Source organism: Leptidea sinapis, chromosome 45 (assembly GCF_905404315.1).
Source record: "Leptidea sinapis chromosome 45, ilLepSina1.1, whole genome shotgun sequence".
NCBI classification, from domain to species: domain Eukaryota; kingdom Metazoa; phylum Arthropoda; class Insecta; order Lepidoptera; family Pieridae; genus Leptidea; species Leptidea sinapis.
In genome coordinates, this window is record NC_066309.1 from 3324304 (window position 1) to 3345018 (window position 20715).

General features: G+C 38.3%; 2 protein-coding genes across 2 annotated transcripts in view; one reads left to right on the top strand and one right to left on the bottom strand.

Moving 5' to 3' along the window:
- LOC126977352 (protein split ends-like) overlaps positions 1-20420 on the top strand; it is a 100373-nt gene extending 79953 nt beyond the window's left edge. The window contains exons 4-11 of the mRNA XM_050826117.1: positions 768-1094; positions 1681-1971; positions 4357-4557; positions 8280-8398; positions 9181-9303; positions 10613-10751; positions 10947-19999; positions 20402-20420. Coding sequence (XP_050682074.1) covers positions 768-1094; positions 1681-1971; positions 4357-4557; positions 8280-8398; positions 9181-9303; positions 10613-10751; positions 10947-19999; positions 20402-20420 — 10272 coding nt within the window. The remainder of the gene's footprint in view (positions 1-767; positions 1095-1680; positions 1972-4356; positions 4558-8279; positions 8399-9180; positions 9304-10612; positions 10752-10946; positions 20000-20401) is intronic.
- Positions 1-20715, bottom strand: part of LOC126977458 (protein smoothened) — a 599797-nt gene that overhangs the window by 190115 nt on the left and 388967 nt on the right. The gene's annotated exons all lie outside the window — the stretch shown is intronic.

A 20715-nucleotide genomic window follows, 5' to 3' on the forward strand; every position in this document is an offset into this window, starting at 1 on the left:
TAGAGCCCCATAAATTATACACAATATCGATTTCAATAAACCCCGCTCCGGAGCAAGTCTTTTTAATCGTGAATTTATTGTGAACTAATATTGGTTATACTAATATACTCCGCTGCAGAGCTCTAGGAGATTATTTATAGAGCTCCTTAGTACAAATTTTGACTCAGTGGATGTTTTTCCGGATGCTACATATTTACGATAGCCTCTTGGAACGCAGTCACCGCCTCTTTAGGTCTTGTAGAACGTATAGATCCCTGTCTCATAGCTTATCTTTAATTTTCGATATTAAAGATAAGATTCAATTCATTCATTCACTTCATTCGAACTTAAAGATAAAATCAATCGTTACTGTAGTCTTGTGTAGTGGCGCTTAAACAAATGTCGAGTGAACAATGATTTGTGTATAAATATATTGACACACTTTTGACACACTTTTTACACAAATTATCTTGCCCCAAGTTAAAAGCATATATGCCTGTGTTGCAAGACAATGATATATTTAATACAATATACTTACTTAAACATACATAAATTCAAATAAATATACATATAATCATACATAAATACATTTAAACATCCATGACTTGGAAACAAACATCCATATTCATCATATAAATGCTTGCACCTACCGGGATTCGAACCCGGGACCTCTAGCTTTGTAGGTAGGATCGCTAACCACTCGGCTATACAGGTCGTCAATATTTTAATTGATCGCGATTATTGGATAATGTCAAAAATATTAATAAATTAATGATACTCTTTTTCAGTGGTCATCGACAGCAAATGGAAGGCCCCTTGCGATTTGTGTCAGGAATTTACCGACGAGGTCAACCGATAGCTCCCTCAAAGATGGTCTCTACCATGAATATAAAAAGCATGGTAAAGTCGTTTGGGTGAAAGTGGTCGGACAAAATGCGGATCGGTATGCGGTGGTTCGATTCAAAAAACCGTCCGATGTAGAAAAGGCACTTGAAGTGTCTCAAGATAAACTATTTTTTGGTTGCAAGATCTCTGTAGCCCCACACCAAAGTTGCGATGATGATGCCGAGTCGGCCAAACCCTATGAGACTGATATTGATGAATACCACCCAAAGGTAATTAATATTATTATTGTGTTAAATTAAAAAAAATATAAACTCCTATGCAAAAAAATATAAATTATAAATATGTGTATTTTATCACTAAAATTATAATTTTGAAATAGGCCTTTTGGTTATATGTAATAAATCACCTTACATTACGCGCATGCAAAAAAATACCCATAATTGTTTTTATCTCATTTGTAGTTGTGGGGTAAACAAATTTTGTTTTTTTCACGCAAGTGTGTTCATAAAGCAACTTGCTCACTAGACACTCGCCTGATTTACATTGGGCGCTGGGTTGCTCATTATACACGACAGCCTTACTTAGCTTACTTGTATCATAATATACTATAGTCACACAATTTTTTAATATTTAATAATACACTCGGTTTCGCTTACAGTGCTTGATACATCCATATTCGTTTTTAGTTAATAGTTACGTAAATTACTATGAGTTTACGTATGAGATAGAGTTCTGTTAAAAATAGACATCTTTGGCTTATTAGTAATAAGGGTTTGACTTTTTTTAAATTGCGTATTAAAAAAAGGAGTTTGAGATGATAGGTATGATAATGTATATGTTTTGGTTATATTTCAGGCGACGCGGACGTTATTTATCGGCAACTTGGAGAAGGACGTGAGTCAACAGCAGCTGCGGGACAAGTTCAAGCACTTTGGGCGCATCATAGAGATCGACATCAAGAAGGGCAGCGGAGGCGGTGCGGGGTACGCTTTCTGTCAGTACGCGTCCATCTCCAGCGTGGTGGAGGCAATCCGCGCCATGGACGGCGAGTACGTGGGAAGCTCGCGGGTCAAGTTGGGCTTTGGCAAGCCCGTCGCCACCACCTGCGTGTGGATCGATGGACTCACCGAGCACACCGAGAAGCAGGCGAGTTCATATTGTACCAACAACCTTACTACACTTAGTCTGGCCATAAATACTGTTACAGTTAAAAATAAACAAAATATTACATTTGAATTCGGAATCTGCCATGTTAAAGTTCCAATTTCTGGTCATTTATAAGTACTTTGGTTTGTATACCTACGCTCTGTTTGGTGTAATTAACCGTAAACACTTTTTTTTTACTGTTTAAGTGCAGTGCAAACCAACGCACTATCTTTGAGAGTTCATTGTAAACCTCGTCATGAATATCCGCACGTTACTTCACTTTAAAAATATGTGAAGTATCATCAGCAAACAATGCAATCTCATGGTTATCATGTATCACAAATGGTAATATATATAAGGAATAAGACAGGACCGATTATAGAACCCTGTGGTACACCTATTTCTACAGGTTTACCCAAAGACCCTTTGCCATTTACATCGACTATCTGAACTCTTCCGCTTAAATATCATTTTAACATTTTTAGGGCTGTATTTTTTTACTCCATAATGCTTTAGTTTTAGAAGAAAAGTGTCATGATGGAGGTATTCAAATGCTTTTAAAAAATCTTAAAAAATGCCCAATGCATTCTTAGACTCTTCCTAGTTGTCAAAGATGTGTTCAATGAGCCTTGTACCCGCATTAATTGTTGATAAGCCCGTAGTGAAACCAAATTGATTATTGTTCAGTAATTTACAAAAATGCTTTTATATCTGATGAAGAAAAAGTTTTAAATAAGAATTGCCCGATTTAAAGAAATCCATAACTTTGCTGTTTTTCATGATATCTGGAAGCACACTCTCATTTATGCATTCGTTAAATATTATTGCTAATTCAGGTGCTATAATGTCAAGTATGTTATTAACAATATTAGTTGAATGGCCCCATGGGTCCTTTATATTTTTAGGTTAATTGATTTGAAGATTCTTAGTATATCTCTTGAACATACATACATTCATTTTAAATCAATGGTAGATACTGATACGTCTAATTTAAGCATATCCTGTGCTGCTTTTGGTTATAATAATAATAAAACAGAGAAAACACAATTTAAGTGGTTTTTCAAAGCATGGTTATCAATGGAGAATTAAGATTATTGATTGTTATTCGGTGAGACAAGTAAGGTATACCTGAGGAGGCTTTACTATGAGTAATGTAAGAAATGATCTAGGAGTATCCCCTTTTGGAAACTACAGACTGGAAGCAATATCTTAAACGGGAGTGTACTTCTCATATGCGTTGTCAATCTCAAAAGAGTTACGACTACTTTACAATGTAAACATTGTCGGTACCGTGATTTTAATAATTGATATGATAAACTCTAAGATTATTTAAACGTATAAATTATGTAATGGTAAATTGGACATAGTTCCTGAAAAACGTTCCAAGCCACAAATATTACAATTTAAGAAATTCGTGTTTAAAGTTGTATTAAAATTAGTGTATTCATACGTATGCGTTGGGCTACTAAGTCATGATGTCATTTAAGGAGTGGTAGTAGGACTGCCATTTATGTCAGTCCGTTAACATCGATCCACGTGACTAGTTTTGTGTTGTTAACTCAGGGTATGTTCCGATATGCACTGAGACCACTGTACAGTGTGACGTTAATTTAGTATTCTGTGAAGCCGTTTCTTTATAGCCAGTTATACTGGTTACTATTTAAAACGTCGTATTTTCTGATGCAGCATTCAAATGAGTGTATTAAAGTTTTCTAGTTCATTAAAAATCCGTTGTTGGAGTACTGTCAAATTAAAAATATTTGGGATTAAACTGTAGGTATTGTTTATAAAACGTTAGGCACTTGAGTGGTTTTGATTGATCACGTGATTAAAGTACTGCGAGTACCTTACCTCGAAAACGCCAGTGCTCACAGTGGAATATGGCGGCGATCTATGACGTCATATATATTTCCCTAGGGTATTGCAGCAGTATACTTTACCAGTGGGAGGCTTCTTTGCACGGGAGGTCGACTAGAGTATGGGTATCACAACGGCCCCTATTTCTGCCGTGATTTATTTACACAGTAATGTGTAAAAAATTACTGTGTTTCGGTCTGAAGGGCGCCGGAGCTAGTGAAATTACTGGGCAAACGAGATTTAACATCTTGTGTCTCAAGGTGACGAGCGTTATCGTTCAGATTTTTTGGGTTTTTCAAGAATCCTGAGCGGCGCTGCATTGTAACGGGTAGGGCGGATCAATTACCATCATTTGAACGTCTCGCTCGTCTCGTTCCTTATTTTCATAAAAAAAAGTTTCAGTTCATAACGGAACTAATTTTTCTACAGTGATAGCACTGTGCAGTGGTAGCAGTGCATATCGGAACGTATCCTCACTTTCGCCATGATTGTGGTGTTTCGTCGTATTGATGTGTGGTGTGCGTGCAGGTGCTAGCGGCCGTGTCCCGCTGCGGCGCGGCCACGTCGGTGTGCGTGGACCGCGCGGCCGGCGCCGCCCTCGTGCACTTCGAGCAGGCGGGGGCCGCGGGCGGCGCCGTGCGCGAGCTGCGCCGCCTGGCCGCGCACATCTCGGCCGCGGAGCCCGCCGCGCCGCGCCTGTGTGTGGACTACGGCTCGCGGGAGTGCCAGGTGCGTGTTACACTTTAGACAGAGCGGTCATCACGAAGTGAAATGTTTTGGGGCACATGTGACGCGCCCCACGAAACTTTGCCACTTTTCCCCGCTGGCCGACAGTCTTGTGCACTCATTCAGTGGACCGCCCCCAGCGGACTTAATTTGGTCGGTCCATCGCGTGGGTGACCTTCCCCACCCTCTGGTGACCTCCACTTTGCCCTGAACGACAAGGCGCTCAATGAACTCACTCTCGCGTCGGAAGACGTGTCCGAAGAACTCAAGAATGCGACTCGGTATTATTAGGTCCGTGTACTGAACAACTATCATTGTAGCACGCTGCCGGTGCCTCCATGTCAGTGGTTCGCAACCTTTTCTTGACCATAGACCACTTCGATTTTTATTCTTAGCAGGGCCTCCGATGTACAAGAAGTAAAAGAGTGTGTGTACTTATGTTCTTCTTCTTAGTCGGACACTCTTGTAAGAGTGGTCGTAGTTGCGCTGACGAGGTACATGGTGGGGTGTTCGGTGGGTCAATATCCTTTCTGAGGGTAGATCTCCTGGCGATGTGCTTCCATTTCTGTCGGTTAGAGGCGTTGCGAGTACACTGGACTATGGTAAACTCAGTAGCCTTTGTGATGGCGGTCTATCCAGCCGGTTGACGATCGATCGCGTGCTCTCTTGCCTTCCACCTGGCCCTGAACTACCAGTCTCTCCATCGAGTTCTCATTTCTAGAGACGTGACCAAAGAACTTCAGTATTCTAAGTTGCACAATTGTCGATAGTCTGTCATTAATACGAAGCTCTTTGAGGATGGATACATTGGTGCGAAATGCCGTCCACGGGATCTTTAGGAGGCGTCTCCAGCACCACATCTCTAATGCATCGCATTTACGGCGGTCCTGCAGTCTCAGAGACCAAGTTTCGACTCCATAGAGAAAGATTGTAAACACAAGGCATTTCATCATTCTGACTTTAGTCTTCTTGGTAATCCTCCTGTCCCTCCAAATCTTTCCCAGTTGTTCCACTGCAGACCTGGTGATGGCGCACTGTCGTCTGATCTCGTCGCCACATCCTCCAGTACTTGATATAGTAGAACCAAGATAAATGTAGTACTGTACCACTTCACAGTTGGCTATATAGGTTACGTTGGTTCCAATTTGTTCGGCCCGGTCTACTATCATCACCTTCGTCTTGTCTCGGTTAATTGTAAGTCCGAATTGGAGACTGGTACTTTCTAGACGGTTTAGAAAATTTTCCATGTCTTCTCTAGTCTGTGCGAGAAGGGTAGTATCTGAGGTTATTTATCACGCGTCCCCCAACAGATATTCCTTTGTTCCAATCTTCCAAGATAATGCCCATAATATACTCTGTGTAGATGTTAAAGAGTAATGGGGATAAGATGCATCCTTGTTGTACACCGGCGTCAGTCTTGAATTCGCTTGAAAGGGTATCATCCACTCGTACCGCTGCAATACCGTGCTCATACAACCTCCTCAACAGAACTATTAAATAGGGTGGTACACCCATTTCCGCAAGTATCTTCCAGAGGTGTGTCCATATGACCGTGTCAAATGCTTTGCGAAAGTCCACGAAACAGATGTAAAGGGTTGTATTGAATTCTCTGGCCTTCTAAATTATCTGACGCAGTATAAGAATTTGTTCGCGAGTGCCTCTTACCTTAACAAATCCGGCTTGCTCGGGTGCAATCTGCCTTGAGAGGTAGGCCAACAGCCTTGTATTAATTATGTGGAGCATCACCTTACTTGCATGAGATATCAAGAATATGAGTCTGTAGTTGGTGCATTTCTTTGTGGACCCTTTTTTGTGCAGTGGAATGAAAATGGATTTTGACCAATCGTCTCCCATCGCTTTGAGGACTTCGATTGGGATCTCATCACAACCTATGGCTTTATTGCATTTGAGGTGTGTAATTGCTGCTTGTACTTCATCCCGCATGATGTCGGGTTCACGGTCAAGTATGTTGTGGGGAGAACATGTGAAGCTTAGTGCTAAATTGTTGGAAAATAGTGATTGACAATATTCCTTCCACACATTCACGATATCATTTATCTCCGTAACCGTATTCCCAGCGGAGTCCTCAACAGCCCACGTCTTAGGTTTAAATTGGCGTGTTATGTATCGCACCTTATCATGCAGATCTTTGGTTTGATATTTGTTGGAGTGCTGTTCCAGTTCATCACAGATATTTCTTCACAGATTCTTACTCAGATGGTTATTGCGGTCACGTCGGCAAGCAGCTTGTATGATAGCTGGCTTGGCATTTAGCTTCGTAATGCTAGCACCTCTGGCTTTAAGTTTTCGGCGCTCTTCAACCAAATGCCAGGTTTCTTCCGTCATCCAATGTTGTCGTTTTTTTAAGACTGTTTTCGGTTGTGACTCTGCAATCGCCTCCACAATATATGTTTTTGCCGAGATCCACAAGTAGTTAGAGTCATTGTTTCCGATACCTGCTCTCCATGCGGCATGTCTGTTCTGTATCGAAGTGGTTAGTGACTTTGGATCTTTCACCTCCATTCTTCTAGCCATTTTAATTTGTCTTGCTCTTTGCAATTTCAATCGGAGGTTTAATGAGCAGTTGATGGTCGGAATGACAATTAGCACCGTGAAGGGTATGTGTATTGGCAATTGAACTTTTCCATCTGGTTCTCACTAATATTTAATCTGATTGCGGTGTTTGCCATCAGGGGAGGTCCAGGTATATAGGCGTCTAGGATGGTGTTTGAACATCGTGTTTGCTATGGCCATGTTGTTATCGGCTGCAAACTCTTCTGCTTGCTAAAAAAGTCGTTCACCCCTTGGGTTACGAACACCATGGCCATAGTAACAATATGTCGTATGCCCGTATTCATTGTGGTGTTTCCCACCTTGGCGTTAAAGTCGCCAATGATGATTAATAGCTCTCTGTTAGGGATCTTAACTATAGAAGACTCAAGTTGACTATAGAAGTCTTCTACTTCTTTCATCTTTGGCAGAACTTGTAGGAGCATAGACTTGAATTATGTTGAGTGGGGTCGGTGATGCGCTAAGTTTAATGGAAATAACTCTACCATTAATAGGGTGGTATCCAAGCACCGAGTTTTTCCATAATTTAGGGATCCCAATAGCCACACCCGAACACTTATTCTTATTATTCACTCTCATCATTTTTCTCCATCGCGCCAAAATAAGTATAACTTCAATATACTGAATCAATCCGAAAATAAACTTTAATCAAATAGTACAATTTAACACCTAACGGTGAATGATACAATGCGTTGTTATTGCCTTAGGATTCTTCTGTTTTACTAGCGTTGCCAGACCAGAGCGTGATCCCAACATTGCTGGCCAGAGCGCCATCCGTCCAGAAACCAACGGGTTTCTCCCAGCTAATGTTATGTTTCTGTAAATATTCCGATATCATGTTCATGACTTCGATACCTTTTGAAGTTCCTTCCAGTTCTCGTGAAATCAATAACTCTTGAAATGTGTAGCATGCATGTATTGAGTTCGCGGTCCGCGAACCATATTCTGACTCCTGCGGACCACTGATTAGGAACCACTGCTCTATGTTAATAAAATAAAGACATTGGAGGCAATTATTGATTCCTTTAGAATTCTTTTTGATGTCACTTCTAACACTACCATTAGTGTTTACATATATTTTATACTTATGAATGAAAGGAAATAATAAATTGCCAAACTTAATATGATTAGTAAGATAATTGTTTTACTTATAGGATGCGTTCTACGAGCAACTGGAAAAGCACGGTGGGTCGACCACTTTAACGGGCGTGGAGCGTCTTAGTGGCGATATACCCGGACGCTATGTACAAACACCCAGACACGACCAAATGAGGTAACAAAATATATTAAGTTTTCCAACCGGTCCTGTGTATTTCGCAAATATTTTAAAAATTCGTAAACTGTTCCGTACGCCATGATATAAATATATTGTAGGGGAGGGGCGTACCTACATGCATATGTAGTTACATTCCAATACGTCTCTATTTAAAATATATAATAACTATGGTTTCATGATTCTGCTTTAATCAATTGTACATGTACACAGTACTATGTTTGAAAATCTGCAATATTTTTAGAACTCGCACCGATTTTAAGCCGATATACCGATAGGAGACGGTGGCGTTAAATTAATGTCCGACATCTGTGGTGACGGCGGCTCGGCGCGGCGTACATGCCCACCCACTTGAAAATATCCAATAGAAATGAAACTGTGCTCCCTTTTTTTTTCATGGAATAGGAGGACAAACGAGCGGACGGGTTACCTGGTGTTAAGTGATCACCGCCGCCCACATTCTTTTGCAACACCAGAGGAATCACAAGAGCGTTGTCGGCCTTTAACGAAGGTGTACGCACTTCTTTTGAAGGTATCCATGTCGTATCGTCCCGGAAACACCACACAAGGAAGCTCATTCCACAGGTTTGTAGTACGTGGAAGAAAGCTCCTTAAAAACCGCACTGTGGAGGACCGCTACACATCCAGATGGTGGGGATGATATTCTAACTTGTGGCGTGTCGTATCCTTATCAAGGATCGATGACAATACAACAATCTAAGCAGTCTGTCCCACTTGTTTATTATATTTTGAAGACAGTTTGTTTGTTTGTTTGCTCACAGCCGGTATGAGAGCAGCACGTCGCGGTCTCGCGGCGCCAGCTTCAGCCGCAGCTGCTCGCGCACTCCGCGCTACAACCTGGAGCACTACGACCCCGCCGAGTACGCGGCCGACAGGAGATACAGGTACACACACACACACGGTACTCACATACACACACAGTTTGGCGCTGGCTGTTGCGGTTGAAAAAGAGCCTTTTCCCCACATTAAAATTTTTAACTGTAAGTAAGTTTAACTGTCGCACGCAAATTTAGATAAAATTACAAATTCGCAGCATTTGTAATACAAAATAGTATGTGCAACTCTTGCGACAAGTTGTCGATTGCCCACGAAAGCGAAGTTGAACGCCCGAGCGAAGCGAGCATACTATTTTGACATTAAAAATAATGTTACAATATGTAAAAAGGGTTATGGTAGCACAATAGAAGACCAAATCACGGAGCGTTATAATAAATATATTTGGCCATCAATCATTGTGGTATACCTACTTAAATTTAAACTCAATAACTACTGAATGACATAATGATTAAACCATTCATATTGCATTGCGCGCGCCTCCCTAATATAGGTAATTGGTTAGATACTATGACAATAACTGTATATTTTGATCTCGTGATAAAATATACCGACAATGTATAAAAATACAGCCGCAACGACGTTTAGAAGGTATCATGAGTATATTGTACGTATTTTTTTTTCATTGCAATCATAATATTATATCTAGATTATTGTAACAATAATCAATTATTCAACCTGAAAAATTATAAAATCGTTGCATGTACTTAGTTATTATTATTTTGTTATAATAAAAAATAACAACATTTAAAGAATTTTATAAAAATTTAAAATAAATAGTGCGTTTTAAAGTTTGTGAGATACAATCACCTCAAAAGCGAACGGACAGTTGACGTTGACAAAACACCCGTTACCCTCACGTAATATGTTGCCCACTAACAAATTAGTAATAATATTTGTCAAATGAGGTGTCAATACCCAAATCTAGATCGCAAGCGAGCAACGGCGCGGTGGACATCGTCATTAATATGATGTATATATAGTACATGTTTTATTTAAATGTTGCGTTAATCAAAAAAAAAATACTATAAATATATTATCTGGGAGTGAGTTTAAAGATTGAAGTTATTTGTTCCCTAATTACTAAGAGCAAACTGAGATATCAAAATCAAATTATACTACTTTTAATAGATTAAGATAATCATTGCTTTTTTAAATTTTATTTAAAAAGAAACAGACAATTAGGAATCTATACATTATTAATAATTGTTAGTATAATTGCTAAATTTAATTTATATATATTTTTCTCAAAATGGCTGGAACAAAAGTTGTCTTTTTTATAGGTACTTAGGTTTTTGTCTAAATACAATGTTTAAGACTACACCTTTTTATCAAACTATGTTAAATTATCTTGTGCAGGGTATACGATGAGCTTGATTCGAGTTCACCAACTGATGACTTAGTATTGGACGACAGACTGCAGTCCGTTGTAGTGTCTCCTCATCGCACTCATCGACACAAACATGACTCCAGTCCTGAAGAACGGAAACATTCAAAAGTATGTAAATAACCATGTTCTAAATTACAAGCCACTTATAATTTACTCATATGGTTTTTATTCAATAATATTTATTTGACATTGGTTGACTGAGTGAATTAATGTAATACCCACCGAAATTTACTAGTTTTATAAATAGGAATTTCCATTCATACACAATAAGCATATTAATTTATTTATAAAAATTATTAATAGGAGCGGCACCGCAGTGCAGGGGGCAGCTCTCGTCGTTCTCGATCCGGGTCACGAAGCTCGCGGCACGTGTCACGACGGCGGCATCGGCGGCGGCGTGACGGGTCAGACTCGCGAGCGTCGCGTGCCGGCACCCCTCTGCGTGATGAGCCTGACGCGCCCCCTACTGAGCCGCGTCGTCCGCCACGGGAACGACCTCCTCTTCCTATGAGCCTTCCTCTCCCCAAGTTCGCTTTGCAAATGCTTCGAAACATCCCCCCTGCGCCGCGACTTGCCCCCGAACCGCCTACTGCTCCAGCTTCACCGCCACGACCACCTTCAGTCTCCTCCTCCAGTGGCGATTCTGCTCCTCATTCGCCATCTCTAGAGGAAAGAATACGCTCTCTTGACGAAAAATATGAAAAGTGGTCTGGCATTCGGGCTCATGTAGATGCACCTGATCGAACTAAGCTGCGTCATCGGCTTCTAGAGCTTGATATCAACGAAGTGAAACCATCTGAAGTTGTCCGGTCGCTGTTGGCGAAGAGATCCGTTTTTGATGAAGACTCCGAGCGCCTTGAAGGTGCCGTGCGACCACCGAGCCCGGGAGGGAGTCCACGTTCAATTCTTCAGCCAATACTTCCAAGAACTTTACGTTACCCTTTTCCAGTGCATCCTCATTCATCTGACAACTTTTCTTTGTCTGGAGACTCGGTCATAACACTGAATGAAAACGATAGAGTTGATCCACGTCATCTAAGGCATTCAAATTCGGAGCCATCTAATAAGTCCCTTCTCGATTTGGATAGTATAGTAGACTCGCATCTTCGTTTCCGAAATCCTTCGATTGAGAAATCAGATAAAATCGAACGAAAACATGATCAAAGTCCGAGGTCTGAAACAAGACGAAATTCTATTTTACTTAATAACGATGAGAGCAGATCATTAGATAGTGACATCAATAATGAAAAATGTGATTTACAACCGAAGTACAACAGCGTATTCGGACATCTTCAATTAAAGACGGAGTCCAATTACTCTGATATGTTATTGAGTATATCAGAAACGCATATCAAAAAGGAAAAAAATCAAGACAATTTAGCAGAGGTAACTCCGATATCGGAAAAGAATGATGACACAGATAGAAATCGGAAAGAAACCGAAGTATGGGGTTCTAAACGACGAAGTTCCAAGGATGTTGATTGCATGCCTAAAGTTAACGATAAACTTACAAGTAAAACAGAGGAAGATGTTACGAAGCAAATATTAGCACTGCAGAATGATATATCTGAGCCTCATACAAATTTAATTCAGTCTGGAATACTTCGTCAAAGTATTAATGGCCTAGTAGAAGTTACACGAAAAAATGATGATACCAATAAAGAAACGTTGAATACACAGATTTTAATTCCCTCAAAAAACATTTCTAAATTTGATATTTCTGAAAGAAGATCTGAAAACACTGATAAAAAAGCTTCAGAAAAAGTTAAAGATCAAATAATATCTACTTCGTTGTTTAATGACGTAACGGAAAAAGGTGACAAGAGACAAATTGACCGTTCACCTTTATTTTCCGATAAACAAATAATTGAAATAGCAAAAGCTTTAGAAATGAACAAAACTGATACACATGATAAATCAAAAGTCTGCATGGACCACGTTGAAAAAGATGTTAATGAATTTAATAAAGAACAGTCAAGAACATCATTTAAGTGTAATAACGTAGAAAAATATGAAAGGGATAAAAAAAATAGAGATGAAACATCTGCTTATAGAGCAAACGTAGTGAAATCCGATACATCGAAAATTATAACCAGCGATAAGCCTAAGGAAAATATGTCGATCCCAAGAGAAATTGATAGTCAGAAAAGAGAAAGAGTTGAAAAAGAGAGGCGAAGGGAACTTATAGAAATAGACCCATTTACATCATGCAAACAGAAAAAGGATGAGAAATATAGACATGATCGACATAAAAGAGAAATATGTGATAAGCGTGAAAGCAAAAAAGATATAGAAGTCAGTAGCAAAAGCAGAAAATCATCTAGAGATGAGACATGCAAAGATATGTCTTGTCGAAAAGATTCAACAGATTCCTCAACCTCTAGGACCTCCCACGATTCACATAAACATAGAGATACATCGCAAATTGATGAACATGATGTAAGAGTTAAAGTTAAGTTAGAAAATGATCTAAAAGAAACGAAAACCACCAGTGATATTTTTCAAAATGAGTCGAAAATTCCAATTAAAGAAGAAAAAGATTCGTCCGAAACTAATACAAAAAGTAGGAGCAATAATATCGTAGATCTTCCATTAAAATCTAAAACAGAAATGAATGAAAAACCAAGACATTATTCATTCGATTCTACATCAGATTCAAAACGAAAGGATCGATTAAATTCGTGTTCAAGTCTACCGTCAAACTTAGGTGGTCAAAAGCGAAGGATGTCTTCACAAGATTTCCTAGAATCTGTCAATGAAGATACTCTTAAAAAAAGTAAAAACGATGTCAAGACTTTAGATAGGAGGGAATCCAAGGATTTTAAATTTAATGATAGGCATAAAACTGCTAAATTCAATAAGGGACACTTTGCAAAGCTCTTAGAAAGTAAAACTAAAGATGACAAGAAAAATCAAGTAAAACCAACAAGTGATTTATGTGTACCTAAAGATAAGGAGATAAAAGAACCATCCGACAAAATAAAGAGTAAGATTGAAGAAAAACCTAGAAAAGAAGATAAAAATGTTTTAGATTGTGAATCGGAATTATATAATAACTTAGATTTTCTTGCCACTTTAGAGTTGAGGTCGAGTGAGGAGGATGAGAGACAAAAGGCGCTTAGAAATGAAATGAAGGAGAAAAAACGTATACAACAACTACAACAAATCCACGAACTTCAGATTCAGCAGAGTGTCTTACAACAATCTGAAAATTCTGCTAAATGTAAGGACGAAAAGAAGCATAAGCAGGATGAAAAGAAAAAAGAGATGGCACGTGACAAACGCATGTCAACGGAAAGAAAAAGCAAAGATGGCGATCCTAGACGCAAAAGTAAGAAACATAGCTCAGACAGCTCTGATTCAGATGAGCCTAAAAAGCATTCAATATTTGATATCGTTGACGATGAACCTACGTATATATCAATGTATGATAAAGTAAAAGCGCGATCATGTAAAAATATGCAAAAACAAGAGGAAGAGAAGCGACAAGAAAAAATTAAAGCTAAATTTAGCCAATTGAAACAAAGCAGAGCAAAACGTGAAGAAAAGAAAAGATCTAGCTGGGACGAAGATAGTGATTCAGAGCATGATAGGCAAAAACCCAACAAAACCTCGATTGATTCTTCTTCTGAAGATGATGATAACACGAATACTAAGAGGCGTGCAAACAGACACAGATCTTCAGGGGATTATGACCGGCACAGTGTTGAAGAATATTTTAGCACTCAAAGTAATGATGACGACTTTAGAAACAAACTTTCGCGCAAAAATTCCCGAACACGTATAATGTCTGATTCATCGGATGAAGATAATCGGAAATTAAATCAGAGTCCTAACTCTTTCGAGGAAATGAAAAAAGGCTTCATTTCCGAAAATGAAATTGATCGGAATTGTACAGATAATGCAACAAACCAATTTGTTCAAGATAAAATAAAAAAGACTTCGTTGTTGAATTTATTCGGTAAAAGTGACAGTGATGACAGCAAAATTAAATCAAATCTTATAAATGATAGTGATAATAAATCATCTTATATGAAAGCATTTTGCGATATATCTTCCGAAAACGAATCATTACCATTTAGCAGAAACCCTTGCGATGCTCGTAGAAGGCACAAAAAGAAGCAAAAGAAATTTAAAAACAACATGTTTTCCGATGAAGACGCCAAGGTTGATACGTTTGATGAAATGGAAAAGGATAGTAAACAAAGAAATTCGGACAAAATGCGCAGACACAGCAAGAAAGAACGAAGAAAAGATAAAATACGCGAAAGTTTCGACACAGATGATACGAAGGATGACAGGGTAAAAATTAAAAAAGAGAAAAGACCATCATGTGATAACTTTGAGACTGTATTAGAAACCCACACAAGCAATTCCAAAAGAGAAGGGAAAATGGAAGACATATTTGGCCCTCTATCAGATGAGTCTGACAAAGATACTTCAAAGAAAATAGAATACTCACCAATGGAATACAATGACAACCACAAATTACATAGTGAATGTGATGAAGAAACAAAGAGTAAAGAAGATAGTAGACGAAGGAAAGAAAAGAAACGCAAGGAAAAGAAATATATAATAAAAGATGATGATAACAGTTTAGACGTTGATGCTGTTAGCAAAGCAATTGAAGCTCGTTTATTTGATGAGTCACTGACTAATGACGGAATTGTTAAAACTAAAATATTCAGCAGTCATCCTTTCGAAGAAAGGCTAGATGGAAAAGGTAATATGTTAAGCAATCATTCAGAGTATCTCAAAAGCAGTAAATACATTGAAAAAATCAGGAAGGAGTCTAAAGAAAGGCGAAAAAGAAAGAAGAAAAGTAGAGAAGAACGACACAATCGTAAAGAACATCATCATTATTCTAAAGAAAAGTTAAGCATGTCGGATTTAAATATGTTTGAGAAAAATAATGAAATGTCTCCTAAGACTATATTAAATATACCTTTACCTAACGAAAAATCCGACACTTATGAAAAATCTGAGGATTGCAAATCACTTACAGAATCACCAAGCTTACCAAGAATAACTGATAGTCCACCATTCACCTCAATTCAAACATTGCTTGAGGCCAAAAATAATGACAGTGAATCTTGTGATCAATTGTACGTCAACGACCTATCTACAATAACAAGCATTGACGACAACAAATGTGATGAGATAAGCGATATACCTATGCCGCCTCCTATTGAAAGTAATGTTGTACAAGATATCAGTGAAGTTCCATTACCTAAAGATCCACCTGTTTCAAAGGACAATAATGGAAATAAAACAATAGAAGAGAATAATACCTCGCTAGAAACATTTGATATTACTGCAGATAATAGTGAAGATGCTGTTAGGAGTATACCTAATTTAGAAAGTGATTCGGTTAAACATATAGAAACCAGTTCACCTGAAATACCTTCTAGTAAATGTGATAAAAAGCTTGAAGAAAAACCTAGAGCAATTATTTCTCAAGAAGAAACAGCTGATGCTGTTGCAGCTTTGCTAGGTGAAAGTTTTGGTGGCAAAGCCGATACATTCGCAAATTGTTATGAAGAAGACCCAAGCAACGAAAATGAGCATAACACAGAAATAGGAACGTCTCCAACTGAAAATGAGAATATACTGGAAGAAGATGCTGAAGAGATGAGACAAGCAGTGCAAAATTTAAATGCCTCTGAAATGGAAATCAAACCAGAGACTCCTGTTTCTGATAATGATTTACTGTTAATTGATACTGATACTGAAGAAACCGAAGATATCTCCCAAGATGGGACTGAAAAATTAATGACAGCCGTCACAAGTCAGCAGGAATTTGTCAATACTGTAAAGCTAGATCAAACTGGAAATATAAGTGATAAAGGCTCCAACCCTGGGGCGAAACTTGTACAACCAGAGGCAGACAATTCTGCTGGTCTAAAGCTTAATGAAATCGAAAATGAAAAACAATTTTCTTCTTTGAAACCAGAACCACCGAAACAAATTACGTCTACTGCAACACCTGTGATCACTTCTTGGACATTATCAAATAACAAAATAGAAACACAAACTGTTAATACTATATCTAAAGACGATAGTAATCTTTGTCAAATAACTGCAAATATCCTTCAAATAAAACCAACACAAAGTGTGCAAATATCAAATACTATAAGACCAACTGCTAATACAAATAGGGTGAGCACACCATATCAAGTAATAAATCAAATAATTCGACCACAAGTTTCGAACATGCAACCGCCTAACATAAAAATACCTGACAACCATGTTCTGATTCATAAACCACAAAATATAGTTATATCTCCTAGGATGGCGAGTGACACAAGAATGCTTAGTCCTAAAGCGAATGTACAAAATGAGGGACATAGCTCGCCACGATTAACGAATATGACATTGTTAAGTAAATCACCTCAAAGTCCTATGGCCATTGTATCACAGAGTAGTGTTCAACAGAGATCACCTGGTCAAGTTACTGTTGTACGAATGCAGCAGCCACCACTAAGTCCTATCCAAACAATGCATATACCACACGGCGTAAGAGCTATGATATCCCCAAATAGGCCTAATTCAGTTTTAGTGCAGACTCAAGGCACACCTATTCAGTTTAATCGTTTGCCAGTAGCCTCAGTGTTAGCTCCTATTTCAAAACAATCTGGATCAACATTGACTCATCAGAATAAAAACTTGACCTCAGTGAATACTTCATCTTTAATCCAACAAAAAAACCTTCCACAAGAAAAAAATGATACTGTGAAAGATGGGACTAAGATTATTTTATCACCAACAAGACTACCCCAAACACATAATCCTACAATAATGGCACAGAATCGACTTTTATCAATGCAAAATGCTTTACATGTTGGAACTGTTAATTCATTACATTTATCAAATAAGTTATTAATCAACAATAAAAATACTTTGGTTGAAAAGCAGCAGCAAAAGTCTGACCACAGTAATTTATCTAGTTACAATCCACCGATTATTCATGTCGCTAATGTTAATCTACCTCCAACATCAATCATACAGAGTTGCTCTAAACCAGTGGTGTGTAACATCCAAGAAACAGCTATTAGCAGATCACAAAGTCAAAATGTAATACAAACGATAAATCCACAACTTATTTTGACAGGTACGTCAATTAATAATGTTGTACAAATTGAGTCAAGTAAGGGTCAACCGACAGTGTTATCATTGGCAACTATACGACCGCCTACCGTTCTAACGAAATCAAATGCATCTTCTGCTGTAGTTGTATCCACATCTGCTCTTAGAAATGTGGTTATGACACCTCTTTTATTAAAAACTAGTTCAAATACAAGTATACCAATACGACTACAACCTCGAAATGAAAATCTCGAGCAACATAATACTCACGTATTCAAAGCCAACACTGAAGACTCTTTTAATAAAAATGATGATGATAAACGTACGGACTTACCTTCAAAACCTTTGGAACAAAAAATATCAAAGTGCGAAACAGATTTTGAAGAATTGCTTAAAGACAATACAAATGAAATAAAAATAACTAAGAATCCTGATAAAAAACTTGAAGTAAATGTTGGTAAAACAGTAACAGTTATATCGCAGTGTCCTGAAAAAAAGAACAGTACTAATTTTTTAGATAAAATTGAGGATGTTGCGGATATCCCGCCAAAAGTTGATATCATAAATAATAACATTAAAAATGATTCAAACGCAGAAGAAAGTGTTATAAAAACAGAAAAACTCAAGCAAGATGTTGGCTGTGTTCTATTAGATAAAACAAAGAAAACTGAAATTACAGAATCAAAACCTGCAGATGATGAAGTAATAGACAATATTTTTGATATCAAAGAAGAATCTTCTGGTACATTAAATATAGTAAAAAATGTTGACGAAAGTGATATGTTTGATTTATTACCAACTAGCGTCGAAAAGAAGGAAACTGATGCAAAGACAATAGATGATAATGAGTTTTGGTCAGCGAAAGATATCAATATAGAATCTGTAATCAAAAAAGTTGATTCTCTTTGCAACGAAAATGTAGATCTTGATATAAAACATAGCACAACACCACAGGGTCACCAATATAATGCTGTGCAAGTACTCTATTCTCAAACAAAGTCTGAAATTTCATTATGCGAAAAACAACCTCCCACATTAAATGAAGCTGATACAAGCGAATACTTTAGATTGGAAAAACATGGTGCAAGTAAACGAGGTGGACGTACTGGAAGGGGCAGAAAGAATGATAAGCATCTAGTTAAGGCTCAATCTCGGCAAAATTCAAAGCCAACACGAGGTGGTGCTGGTAAACGCGGGAGAGGTCGCTCAAAAGTAGACAAGAAAGTAAAAAATATATTAAGTAGCAACTTTCATAATATGCCCGGAGATGTTTACGACTTTCATGAAGATTCAGGTGATGAAACATCTTCAACTAAGACAGAAGCAAGACCTAGACTTATACTAACCATTAAAAGTCCATTATCTGGAAATTCACATGCCATACCTACATCTACTCTAAGTATATCCCAAAAAGATCAAACAAAGCCATTAGATAGATGTAGAGAGGAAAAATCTGATATTTTTGCTTCACCATCGACTAATACCAGGAAATCAAGAAGATTGCAAGAAAAAGATAATCAGAAAGGCCCTTCTGATGATCTATTAGACGACATCGTGAAAGGGTGTACTAAAAATACTAACAGAAAAAGGCCTGCCAGGCAACAGGGTATTAGATTAACTATCGACAAAGGTTCTACTGATACAAGAAAATCTCCAAGAGGGCGCAAACGGTCGAGAGGTAGAAGTACGTCAGATGCTTCCATAGATAGTTCAGATGAAAATAGTAAGAAAGATGAAATAGTAAATGAAGCTAAAATGCCGAAGTTAGCCGAGCCTATTGTTTCTTCAATTACTGTTGAAACTGAAACCTTAATAAAACCACAACCGACCACGGTTAATTCATTCGTGTCTCACAGTTCGACGCCAATAACGAAACCGCCCAAGAAAATGATATCAGAAATAAGTGCTAAACTTGCGAGTGCTTTCGAAGCTGCCGTCGCCGCTACGCCGAATCCGATTCCGGTGTCTACTATATCAGCAACTATCGCCTCTCCGGGTATAGAGCGACCGGCGGTATCTCAAAGTGAGCATAACAATGCACCTGATAGGTCTCCGCCTCGTCCCGGGCAGGAGTCCACGCCGGCTGCGCTCGGCCAACCGTTGGAGACGGAGGCGGGTCTCGTGCGGCGCCTCGTGGACAACGTGCCGTCCAACATGGTGCCGGTGGGGGCCACGGAGGCCACGGACGCGCGGGTGCAGTCGCCTGCTCTGCCGCACCGCCCGCCCTCGACGCAGCGGCCGGCCGACCGCTCTACGCCGGTCCTTGTTAGGTATGACACTCATGTTTACAATATGGTTGTATGTTTGTAACTGACTCCTTTAGACGCGATTTCGACCCACTTTAAAAGGCCAGATTTCATTCACATAATACACTAATTTGATGAGATTATTCCATTAAATAAATGAATCACTAATAAGCGCCATCTAGTAATTTATTGTAAATTACAAAAAAACCGTGCGACATGTCAAGACAGTTCTATAAAATTATAGTATCTAATTCGTTTAGAAGCGAATAGATGGCGGTGATTTTGTATTTTACGCCAACTATTCCCTTCAGCAGCATTTTAATAAACTCTTAAGGTAATTATGAAATTATATCATGGAACGTACCCTATGAAAATGATTCTGTGATGATGAAGTAATGTTTTTATTTACGAAAAGATTACGAAAAGATATGAAGGCGCTGTTTAAGTAATCTGTTTCCATTATAAATTATTAATGCGTGATATAACTGAGCTAATTATTATAAGAGCTAGTTCGGTGATATTCGGCTAGCTGAATTAAGTGAGCTTTCAATATGACTAAAATATTTTTAGTTGCAAATATTAAAATCTCTTCATTCAATTTGAAAAATTTAACTAAAATATGAAAAATAAATAATAGTTTAAAAAAAAAGTAAAAAACACGCTTTATGTAAAATTCAACTAAAAATACAATTTTTTTTAAATTTAAAATAGTGTAAGAGAAAAATGTATTTCATTATAAA